Source organism: Lathamus discolor, chromosome Z (assembly GCF_037157495.1).
Source record: "Lathamus discolor isolate bLatDis1 chromosome Z, bLatDis1.hap1, whole genome shotgun sequence".
NCBI classification, from domain to species: Eukaryota; Metazoa; Chordata; class Aves; order Psittaciformes; family Psittacidae; genus Lathamus; species Lathamus discolor.
The window spans coordinates 90,018,070-90,030,378 of NC_088909.1; the positions used below are offsets into that span (position 1 = coordinate 90,018,070).

General features: G+C 37.9%; 1 protein-coding gene across 3 annotated transcripts in view; it reads right to left on the reverse strand.

Moving 5' to 3' along the window:
- Nucleotides 1–12,309, reverse strand: part of ZSWIM6 (zinc finger SWIM-type containing 6) — a 134,157-nt gene that overhangs the window by 32,698 nt on the left and 89,150 nt on the right. For all 3 annotated transcript variants that reach the window (XM_065662650.1, XM_065662649.1, XM_065662651.1), the window contains exons 3-4: nt 8,865–9,013; nt 8,188–8,338 (exon numbers count right to left, since the gene is read on the reverse strand). In XM_065662650.1, coding sequence (XP_065518722.1) covers nt 8,188–8,338; nt 8,865–9,013 — 300 coding nt within the window. The remainder of the gene's footprint in view (nt 1–8,187; nt 8,339–8,864; nt 9,014–12,309) is intronic.

Below are 12,309 nucleotides of genomic sequence, written 5' to 3' on the forward strand. Positions count from 1 at the left end.
TTCAAGAAGTTAAAGTGACTATAAACTATAAATACACTAACCTACCTCTGTTTAAATTTATCATTGTGATGAATTCCTCTCATGTCTTTCTATCATGATGCAAAACTGTAAAGTTTGAGAAGTTCAAACAAAACAAGATATTCATAAAGAGATAAAAAGAGTTTTGGTTTGGTTTTTTTTCTTCCAGAAAAGTGGACAAAGTGCAAACACTCCCCTGCATAGGGGGAAGTTCAGAAAAAAAGTGTAATTGCCACAAGTATGTTCTCAGAATGTAACTAATGCACATTAACTGGCCAGAAGAACCCAATCTGATTGTCTAGCCTGAATTCCTACCCACTTTAAGATTTCCTGAATTACTTTCATGTTTCAGTCCAAAAGTGATTGTTGAGGTTTTACAAAAATGGCATACTTCAATTAAGATTCCTAATGCAAGAATCTAGCACAGCTCCTGGTTAGCTGATCTGTACGCCCACCACAACTCAAAATTCTAACCTTATTTCTAGTATTCTAGCTTAATTTGCCCAGCTACGATTACGATTTTCAGATACTTTTTGTTTGTTTGGCAGAAGTGTCTTCCCTATCCATTTTTTAGTCTATGCAGGTATCTTAGATTACAAAGGATTTCCTTTGTCTTGCTTTGACAGACCTGTGAAGACAGAGATTCTTGTACCTCCCACTTTAAATTGCTTTCCAAATTTTTCAATTATTTTCCCACTATCTATTCAAGACAAAACCCAGAAAAATATCTCAAGGCTGGACTGCTGGACCACAGTCAAACTCAGACAAATCACTAAAGATTCAGTAATTGCTCTCCATAAACATATTACCTCTCTCTAGCTCTGGTATTCACTAGAAGTGGTTTTGGAAAATTAAATGGAAGCTTTATGTTACTAAAGAATTAAAAATAAATAGAAGAAGGAAAGAAAATACTGCTAGGTACCAGCCTGGACTCACAGTAAAACTGCCCTTAAATCTTAGCAGTCACAATTCCACAGTTAGGGCCACAATGAATTTTTTACCAGTTCTAATACAGAGCAATTTTTAGGACATTTATAAGTAATTCAGTTCAACAGCTTAGGAATCAAAAACTGTTCTAATGTGGGTAACTTCAAGAAATTTGGCTCCCACTGTGAAAGTACTTTCCATCCAACTGAACTAAGTAAAAACCTAACCTTTCTGTGTGGCATTAAAAATAAACCATTTAAGCTACCCTTGTAGACTAAAGTTAATTACTTTCACCATTATTCCTCAAATCTGACACATGCAACAGGAAAGAACACCCTCTCTGGAAGTAGCTTCCACTTACTGCCATACTCTGGTCTCATATAACCTCATTTCAAATACCATTATATGGCACATGCCAGTAATGACAGAGGAAGGAAATAGAGAAGATAGACAGAACCCATCTCTGCAGAACTGGAGTTTGGCTTCATTCACCAGAGAAATGAAGGTGACAGCAACAACTGAGACTCCGGGGCCATGACAGAAATTCTTTAAGTTGTCATCCACAACTGAGGCCTTAGAGCCTGTCTTGTGATGCTCAGAAACTCAGAAGTACTGTTAATTTAGTGCCTCCAATAGCACGAATCATTCAAATACACTGACATATTGACAGTTTATTCTGTGAAAGAGCAGATGTAACCTTAAGTGCATGAGTTGAAAGCGCACATGCTTTGTAACTGTATGGCAACCTCACCATGGCAGCTAAGGCTAAACAAAAGAAACAGAAGGATTATCCATTCAGCAAAGACAAACTATTGGATATGATATAGTTCAAGTATGTGTAAGATATCACTCTATCTAAAAATTCCACAATGAAAGACCAAGGGAAATGGTGCAAGCCATGGTGCATCCCACCTCCTATGAAACATAGGTCCTCTTACAGCTTTCACTTCAAACAGAAATATATTACATGCAATTGACTAATCTAAACTTAGAAATTTGAAGCTAATTTTCTGTAAGCGCCATGCACTGGTACTCTCCTTAGCTTTAAGACAGAACATGGAGTTAGAAACTGGGATACTCAAAGAAGTAATGAAAATACGGACAGCAGCTTTGCACTCGAATTTGAAACTTTGAGCCTTACTGTACCGTTCTTGAAGTACCATAGAATGTGGGGCAAAGTGAATGTTTCTACTGCATAGTTGATCCTAAAAACGAATTGCACAAAGTACACAGCTCCAGAAAAATGGTATTAGAGCACAAAAACTGTAATGAATGCTTAACTTTAGTGCTTCATCTTCATGGCAACCCTGAAGGCACCCAGAAGGAATTCCTCTAGGGGCATACTGGCAAAAACCCTAGCTGCTTTTGTCCTTCCATCCCTCCCTCTACTTAAGTACTATGCAGAGATAATCTGTTTAAAACAGCTGGCATGTCCCATTCATACAAGTTTGTCTCTCTGATTGTAAAGGGAAGGAATGCCTGACATAGAAATATAGCTGGAGAATAGCTTCATTCAGTTAAGGTTAAAAGAACCCAGCATTTTCTAGAGATGAATACAAATAGTTTTATCATAAATATTCAGAGTGGTTTCCAAATAAAAAATAGCATTATTTAACACTCAATCATTAGCTCGCTCATAGCAAAATGGTAATTAAATCTCTCTTAATTAATCTATAATTCCTTGCCTAAACTCAACATTTAGAATTAAGATGAGGAGCAACGTGTTAGTAATAAAAATGTAGACATGATATTCAGGAAATATATTGTAGTATTTCTCTGCATGACATGACCTTTTAACATAATATTTTAGCTTTAGATTTTAACTCAGAAATGTATCACTGATCTAGAAAGAGGAAAAAATAATCAGCAAATGTGAACTCAAAGTAGACCCTCAGGCTGTTTCAACATTTAAAAGCAGCTCACAACAGGGCAAGATGCTAGTGAAAAACTACCAAGTCTAAGCCACTAGAACTACGAAGGTAAAGACATATTATTCTGCTCAGGAAAATACCTTTATAACAACAACCCATTTAGTATGCATAACAGAAAGGATTCTAAGGATGTCACTCAAGAAAGCTTTATCCCATGAATGAGGCTCTGGCAACATCATGAGAGGTTCCGACACTTGAAAACTTCAGATACCAACAAGTGGTTGAGGTAGACTAGAGAAGCTTATGCATTAAAATGTGGAGACCACCCAGCCCTAAGTACAGAATATCTTTTAAGTTCTCCTCAAAATCATAAAATAAGAGGACTAACAGAGACTAGAATCAGCACGATGCAAACTGAGAACATATTGACTAGTTTTATCCACTGCCTTGCAAGAGTTATTTGGACATGCCCTCCTCCCCACTGCATTTTTATTCCACAAGAAACTAATCTTTAACAAAATCTAGCTTTCCCCCTTAAACACTTCTTAAATATCAAAATGGAGAAAATCTACTAGAAATGTTTGTTTTGAAACACGCAAATTATGTGAAGTTTCTTCACCAGAAAGGCAAGCAGAAGGATATGAAGATACTGAAAATGGTAGTTTGCAGAAAAAAAAAAATAAATCTGATCCTGTAATCTACGTGTTGACAAGCTGTTGGGGACCATCACTCCACCAAGCAGTAGATACTTGTCTTGGATTCTTCTACTTGACTGCTTTCATCAGATTAAGCATCTGGGATTTAATTTAACAGTTCCAGCTTTATTAAGCTGTCACAAGAGCAGCCCCACTTTGATAACAGTAGCTGCTCCAATTATGGCTTGGTTTAGGGTTGACAAGTATAATGATTCATTCGTGGCACACGAGAAGCAATAAAAGGTTGTTTTGCATTACAGCTTTAAAAATGTGGGCACTTTTTTCATTTAATTTGTCACTTAGCTTTTGCTAAGAGGACATTTAAATTGCAGTAAAAGGCAAATGGGGCTTTTAGTTTAAATGTAATCCCCATATTTAAATGATCTGTAATGGCGCAGTGTTTGAGTGGGAACGCTATTGTTTCACAGTGGGCCCTGATGGTGACATGTGACATTTGTATTCAGGTCCTGTATTATCCATGTGGCTAAAGGGCTTCCAATTTCATTTCACAGCCAGAAGCCTGCAGAAAACACCAATTAACTTTCAGATCCCATTTGCCAACAAAACTCAGCCTCTTCCCAGTATCTGGCATCTGGCAGTGCTCAACATTTGATTCCAAAGCAGAGCCTTGCAGCCATCATGATCCCTGGACTGGGGGACAAAGTCAAAATTTCCCCTTTTCTTAAGGAAATATTTTCACTTTTATAAAGAACAAGAAACTTTTACTTAATTTTTTCATAGATTAATATTAAAAAATGACTACTATAGAAGTAAGATTGCATGGTTCATTTTTTCCCTCTAGACTACAAAGGTTAACTGACCTTTTCCTCAAGTCAAAGATATTGGCTCAACAGGCATCTGCAGATATTTACTATGCATTTCCATGTTCCCCCATTTCACCAATGCAACTTTATTAAAAAGGCAAACCAAGGGACTTTAGATAATTAATTATTCTGATGTACTCAAGTCTCCAACCATGGTCATCAACAGTTAAACACCTAAAGACCAGCATGTGAAATTTACCTAGAGATACCATTTAAACAGCAACTACATGAAGAATTCCAACTCTGCTCTAAACTCTGGAAAGCATGTTCATGCATTATTTTGGCAAGCTGGAAGCATTCACCAGCGTATCACTGAAATTGCATCTATGTTCTTCTAGTATTAAAAATCTATGACCAAGCCCTATAGCTTTGACCTCTAACCCTGATCGTTCCAGTACTACACCTCTGGAGCTCTGCAAGTAGCGTTTAGCTCAACCAATTCTTTGAGGTACAACAGGGCAACCTACTGAACGTAATTATTATGTTCTTCCTCACCATCTTTAAGAACAACTAGCTAGTTATATGTAAGGCTTCTTTATTAACTTGAGGCTTTTGAATCATAAATTGCTTACAGAATTAGGACTTTGTATTAGAAAACTGCCAGGTTCATACTTAGATGTGATAAATTCGTGGGGTTTGGGTGGGTGTGGATTTTTTAGCTTGGTTGTTTTTTTTGTATGGTTTTATTGTTGTTAGGGTTTTGGGGAATTCTGTATTTTAAATCAGCACCTTCAAACATGAAACCCCATCTGACTTGTACTGCAGTCAACCATTCACCATAAACTTCAGCAGGAACTCTGAGCAGAGCCCAGTGTGTCCTTCCAGTACCTTTTGCCAATGCCAGGCAGGAAGCACCAGTTAAGTTCTAATGAAAGGCTCAAGTGACCTGGTCAAGGAGCAAAGCTGAAGTTATCCAAGTATGCTTAAAAACCTATGCCAAGATAAAACTGACAAAGTGGCCTAGCAGTTGGCAGACAGCGTATCAGAGCAAGCAAGCCAGCCTTTCTTAAGCAGTCTATAGTTACACGCTTTTAATATTCTAAAATCATCCATAACTACAATTTTAAATTGCTGCCTACCTGTGAAATAAATGATAGATAAAACTTTTTTTTAAAGACATACATATATGCCACACCCAGATTACTCTGAACACATAATAGAGAAAGCTAAGTATGCACAGGCCTGTCTCACTCTCCTTATTTATATTTTAGTTCTCTGACATCACAGAAGATGGCAAGACAGGAAACCAACATTATTTTAGAACATAACAACATCACCCCCTTAAACCTAATGTCTGAGTTATCTCTGTCACTACAAGCACAAATTATATGTTGCCAGGGCCAGCCTGCCTTTCCTTCTGGAGCTTGCTATTTAACTCTGGTCTCCCTTAAGATCTCCTTCAACTTTTGTACATTTACTTTATTTTTTTCCCCTACAAGAGATGCACATTTCACCTGGAAAAAAGGAGGTGAGTGATACTTAAGGTGAATTCCTAGAAAAAAACTGACAGCAGCTTGTGACTTTCACACAAGGCAGGAGTCAAGCTGGAGAGATTCATCCAGTTAGCAGCAATTCTGAGGGAACTTGCTAAGTACTAGTGGAGGAAATCCTACCGGTCTGCCTAAAGAAGTAGACAGTTTAGCAACACAAACAGTAGCTGGAGGTGGAAAACCCAAGATCTACTCTTAGCCTACTGCCTATCTGAAGAGACTGGAATGTATTTGCAATTTAAACCATGGTACACAATCATCATATTTTGATATTGTCAGAGGCAGCAGATTTGCCTCAGACTGCAAATACAGTATCTGTTGGTAGTGGTGAGGCTGGAGGTTGCACTGATACTCTTTGGGAGTGGCACCTGTAATTCTGATTAAACTAAACTAATCAATTCAATTACTTAAAATTTATTTGATGCTGCAGGCAGAGAGATTCCATCTCCTCTACCTTCATACAGGTGCTGTCAAGAAAGTGATGTTAATATGAAATTGATGAAACATGAAGAGGAGTTACCAAGAAAATTTAACAAAACCTTTTATGTTTATTGACAGACTTGTGGTAAGACTGCTACAGGTAACAGATGGAGAACACACTTCTGCCTCTCCCACCACCTACCGGTTCAACCCACATAAGCAATGAAGCATGAGACCCTCCCGTTTTCAGTACGGTAGGATACAGTTTTGCTGCGTACATGCCCAGCTAGGCACATGCCCTTGCTTAGCAAAACTGTTATTCCCCAACAAGACAAGGCATCATAGAAATGACATACTAAAAGAGTTGTTACACTTGAACACAAGTAGTTATATCTACACTGTCTCTGACAGAGCTTTACCTATTCTGATATAAAGACCTTCCACCACAGAAGTCCATAATCTTAACTAGCTTAATAATGCACTATCTATCTAACGCTTCATTTAGAGTGAACATCATTTATGTTAATAGGTTATATCCAGTCTTAGTCCCACTAATCAGTACACAGACAATCATAATCAACTTTTATTTTCAACAGTGGAAAATTTAGGCTTTGCTTTTGACACTTCCTTTCTAAATGAGTAACGTTATTCTTGATTGGATTGAATTTAATTTAGTTGATTTTGGACCTTTAAAATATATCATGAGCATTATGATCTTTGGCTCCCTTCTCTGCAGTGTTTAGATAATGTCCCACAGGGCACCATCTGTAAAGTTTTCTTTGTTATTTAATGTTCAATGCCACATAAGCCAGGCATAGCAATACTGACCAGAACACATCTCAAGACAAATCCTTTGAGTCTAGACTTGAAATGACTTTCCAGAATGAGTGAGAGACGTTCCATGAACCACAAGCTCATTTCGGCTGTGTGTCTTCAGTACATTTTGAGAAAGCCTCCAAGGCAGCATCCAAAAGCTTACTGCAGCTAAGATATACACACTAATCCCTTCACTCATATACTCAGTGTATGACACCTTTTAGAGAAACAAATTATCTACCACTCTATTTTAAATAATTCAGGTTGCCTTTTATCACTTCTATCTCCTACACACTTACACTCCAACTAGCTAGTCATTTGTTCCAGTACCTTATTCCTAGAAACACAATACTTGTGGTTACTTAACATTCTTTCCACTAACCTACCCACCTTTAAAATCTCGTTGACATTTACATTCAAGTTGTTTTTAATTTCTCCTCTTTACCACAAATTCCTATAGGTTTTGAGAAGTTCTGAAACAGTAGTTTAAAACTGTATTAGTGAGTTTCTGGAACACTCTAGAGCAAGTGTCCTCAGACTGTACCAGTTTAAATATGCCTTTCCCATTTCAGCCTGTGTTCCTCTCTCCATTGTACAGACAGGTCATGTAGCTGGTTACAACTGACCTTTCCTGCAAAGCAGTGTTAATTGTTTCAGCCCTCTTAATTGATCTCCTTTCTTACTCAGCAATGGACTTCTACTTTCCTTTGTTGCTATCTTCTCATAGTCTTAATGAAGCTTCTCTTTTTGCTTTCTATTTCTCTCTAGTTGTGAATTGATTTCTTTTTTAAACTTTTCAGTTCAGCACTAGTGGCTTATATACTTACTCTCAGTTGGGTAGCTACATTTCCACCTTTTGCTTTATTCTTTTTAGATCCTAAGGTACTTACAACCCGTTGCAATTGTGCTTGTTTCATATCATGCTTCCTCTCCTCCAACTGCAATTGTCTCACATTGTAGATCAGAAATTCAATTTCACCCAACCTTAACTGAACAAGGAAAACTGCAGAAAACTCTAACCTGCTTTACCTGGTGCCACAATAAAGTTTCTCTCCGCCCCAAGTATGTAATTGTTTCTTCATTACACATACAAACAACTAAATAATTTTGAAGTCTGTGCATTTACCCAGTTCATCCCAGAGCTGCCTATACTTGTCAGTCATTGCAGTTCCTTGTTGTCTCCAAAGTGACAGACGAGGGTCGGCCATGAACTGTTCTGTTATCAACGTCAACATGCGGGCTCCATTTGAATCTCTCATCTTTAGCATCTCTCGCACCTAGGAAACAAGTCTTTTAATACAAACTTGAAAAGACAAAAAATCACAGTACAGACAACATACTGCAGAGTAAAATATTCCACCTCCGTTAAACAGGAAATGTAATTTATATATGCGATGTGAAGTGTTTAAGAAGAAAATATAGTCTGCCTTCCCAAATATAACAATTTTTGATTTCAGCAGCCTATTGCAATAATCAAAGACACTTCTTCGACAAGTAATCCACAGGTGTATTATGCAAACTGCTGCAAGACTAATTCCTGCAGGCTTCTCCAACATTTTGGGAGTGGGAAGGAACAGAACAGCAGAGCTGCAGATGGTTGAAATGTTACTTCATGTCCTCAAACTGCTCAAGACACATCAGATTGCAGTCCATTACTGTACAACACATAATTAAGTTGTGATCACGTTCCCAAGGCTTTGCTTTTTTTAGAACAACAGGACTTTGAGCAAGACTCAAACAAGTGCTGACTGGCTTGAGGAATGGGGGAGGAAAAAAAGGGAAGGTTTAGAGTACTCAACACACCTTTGCAAAAAGCAAATTGAGCTGCTTCCCTGATCCATGGTATCCACCCTGGGAGAGGAAGAGTTTAACTTGTTCTTGGACTTGTTCCTCATCCAAATGCCAGCAGTTTTCATCATCTATGCTAGCGCCCGCTGTTGGGTCAGGAGCACCTGCAAATAGAATGAAATCATTATATTCTATATAAAGAAGAGAGGTTAACGGGTCCAGGGGAGAGGACTACTGCAGAGGGTTTTTTTATTTTTTTTAATGTCTTGGCATTAATCTAAATATTCTTTAAAATAGACTAAATTTCTTCTCAGTAGTCTTAAGCACTTGGAAAATACAGCCTATGAAAAGGTACTTAAAAAAAATTATAACAAAATGTTAAAATTAAGATGAGTTTTCTTCCTCCCAGGCTCAGCAGCTATACTAGAATGCTTTTGCAAGAAAATCAGACTTCATATAGTATTTCTACAAGTGTGATGTTAAAACCATTTTCCCCAAAAAACCTGTGTAATTCCTGTACCTTCAGCAATCTTGCTCAGGTTTAAGTGACTGCTAGTGAGCGCTGCTATTGATGAACATGAGGAAAATCATCACCTCGGTGCCTCTGAGCTGTGATGACTCTGCAAAGCTAAACAAAGAGTAAAAAAAATCCCCAAACAAATCCAAAGTCTTAAAGTACTAAATGCATTTCCATCATAAATAAGAGTTACAGCTGCATAAGACTGTGGTGCTTTCAAAGGAGCATTTTTCCATAGGCAATGACATCAGCACAGAGTCAGTTCAGTATTAGCTGAGTGTGAACTAAAGTGACTAGGTTTACATCAGACAGTGCTTTGGCCACAGGATGCTTTAACTCAAATTTTGCAGTCGAGATCAGTGATTTCCCCCTGGTGGCCTCTGCTAAAGCCTGACAAAACCAAACCAAGTTCTTGCACCACCTAATACAATAATCTGTATTTTTCTGAAGAACCCTGTACTTTTACTGGCTATTATTTTTTAAAGGTATTTAAACTGAAAAGGTTGAAAAGCATTTGTCTAGACTGTCAGGGAAACAACTCAAGGTACTGCATCACCACATCAGGTATTTTAAATGTGCCCAAGATGCAAGCTAACTTGGCTTTTTGATTTTGGGCTTGTCACAACTGTGTAATCTCTATCACTACCTAGGTTTTGAGAAGAGGTTAAAAACTGAATCATGTTACACAATCTATCATTTTTAAATCCGAGTCCATGTTACCTCTGCAGGAAAAAAAAAAAAAGTAAGGAAAAAAAGAAAAAACAACCAAAAAACTGGCTGGGACGGAAATTTACACAGTCAGATTTGTAAAAACTTCCTTTTTCAAAGAAGCCGTGAGAGCCTGGAAAGCAAAGATAGCTGCAACTATTCAGATGTTCAGGGATTTAACATTGATTCAAGCCTTCATTTCACAATTGCAGCTCTGCCATGTAGGTGAAGCTTTTAAGAGGCCACAGGGAATCCTGGAATCTTTGTTCAATGAAAATACAACCAGAAGATGCAAAGGATCAGAGGGATGTCTTGTCTACTAGTTGCAGCAGCAACTTCCTCCAACTTCAGAGCCTGAAGCTGTAAATGCTGCATAGCAATACAGTGTATGTATCAACACACACACACATTTAGATTAATTTAAATTAATAAGGAACTGCGTCTTTGAAGATGTGAATGAACTCTCCTGCCTTCCACAGGAATAGTAACAGTGTCTCAGAAGACAGGAATCAAGCCCAAGATAGTACAACAACCAAGAAAAGAAAAGCATCCTCCTTCTGTCTTTAGTGTGTTAGCTTTAAGGTGCTTTCAGTTAGCTACATGAAATGCATACTGGTTATTTTTCAATTTCAAACAACAAGATGAAATGGGAAATCAAGCCACACAAGAATAAGCAGCGCAGCTGTTCCACAGACCCAGGTTTGCAGTATCACCTTCCAAACAGTTTAAATATTTCATTGCTTCTAAATACAGAGGAATGATCTGTGAAAAGGAAGTATATAAAAGCACCAATATACAAAATACACTTACATGCACCGCTCACTTCAGTGGAGATCTATTTTTAAATAATCTTAGTATGGCCAGTTTTAAATTGAACTAAAATAGCCCCAGACTCCTCAGCTAAGCTTCCCTATTGAGGGGAAGAACAATTCCTTCTGTAACTGTTTATATTTTTATCAAAAACTCATCAGTCAATTTGTGCTAGAAGGTTAAATTTCAACACAGCTACCACAGATTAACAACAGTGTTCCTTTACAGGAACAAGGGCATCTGCTACCCTTGACCACCACTGCTGCCCCCCACCAAAGCCTCTTATCGCACCACGATCCCGCATACACCTTCCCCAGGGACCCTGCATCACTATACTTACACTGGCATTATTTTCAGGCTAGTAGGCTATAAGACTGAAGACATGAAGCCAAGGGTCTGAGCTCTCTGATGCTGCTCAGCACAGTACTACAGATATGTCTTTTCAAAATCATTACGTTCACTCACAGACAGTTGAACACTGATTGATCTAGCCTGTCTCCTCTCCCACTGAAACATAGATCCCTCTGGAGCAATGGACAGGATTTCTACACTGCCACTTTCCTTCTGAAGACAAGGGATCAGGTGAGTAGACAAGAAGCTTTCTGAACAAGCAAAAGGAGGAAGCTGCCTTTGGATCTGCGAGATGATGCCCTAAGAACAGGCATCAAGAAGGCTCAGGCTCAATACCAGGCAGAGCTGAAGGTTCAGCCCAAGGGCAGTGGCTTTGCTTGGGGTGCAGACCCAAAAGGGCACCACAAAGCACCAGCAGACAGTTTGGCTGCAAAAGGAACATGGGCAGCCCTGAATTAAGACTCTGCATCACAGTTTGGTGCCAAGACCAAATCCTGTTCCCCACTTGTCAACTGGGGAAAAGTATCACTTACGTACTTCAGAGGGATGTCGTGAGGGTAAATTAGTTCTCATTTGAACTATGAAAGTGAAAAGCACTGAATAATTATACTAAATATTAAAACCTGTAATTAAACTGTGTCAGTTTATAGACACTAACACACTAATCTCCTCCTTCCAACCCCTGGCTTTAACTTCTGTCATGACTGGTCTTCAAAATAGGTTTTATGTCATGTTCTTACAGCTAAATACAATAATATATAAATATATATAAATTTATATATTTATATAAATATATAAAGTATATAGATAAAGCTATATGTAGTTATGCATGCTCTTGCTGAAATTACTAAATTGCAATCTTGGCAATCAAAGCAGGAATATTGTACACAATTCTGCAACACCTAAATAAAATTTGAAAACAGAGTAACAACCCTTTATATTTACGGTCATAGCAGGTTACATGTAAAATATATATAATCAACTCCCAGGTTGTAAGAAGCAGTAACATTTAAAAAAAATGAACACTTTGATTATTTATATAGCAATTTTAAGAACAACCGCTTTCAAAATGAG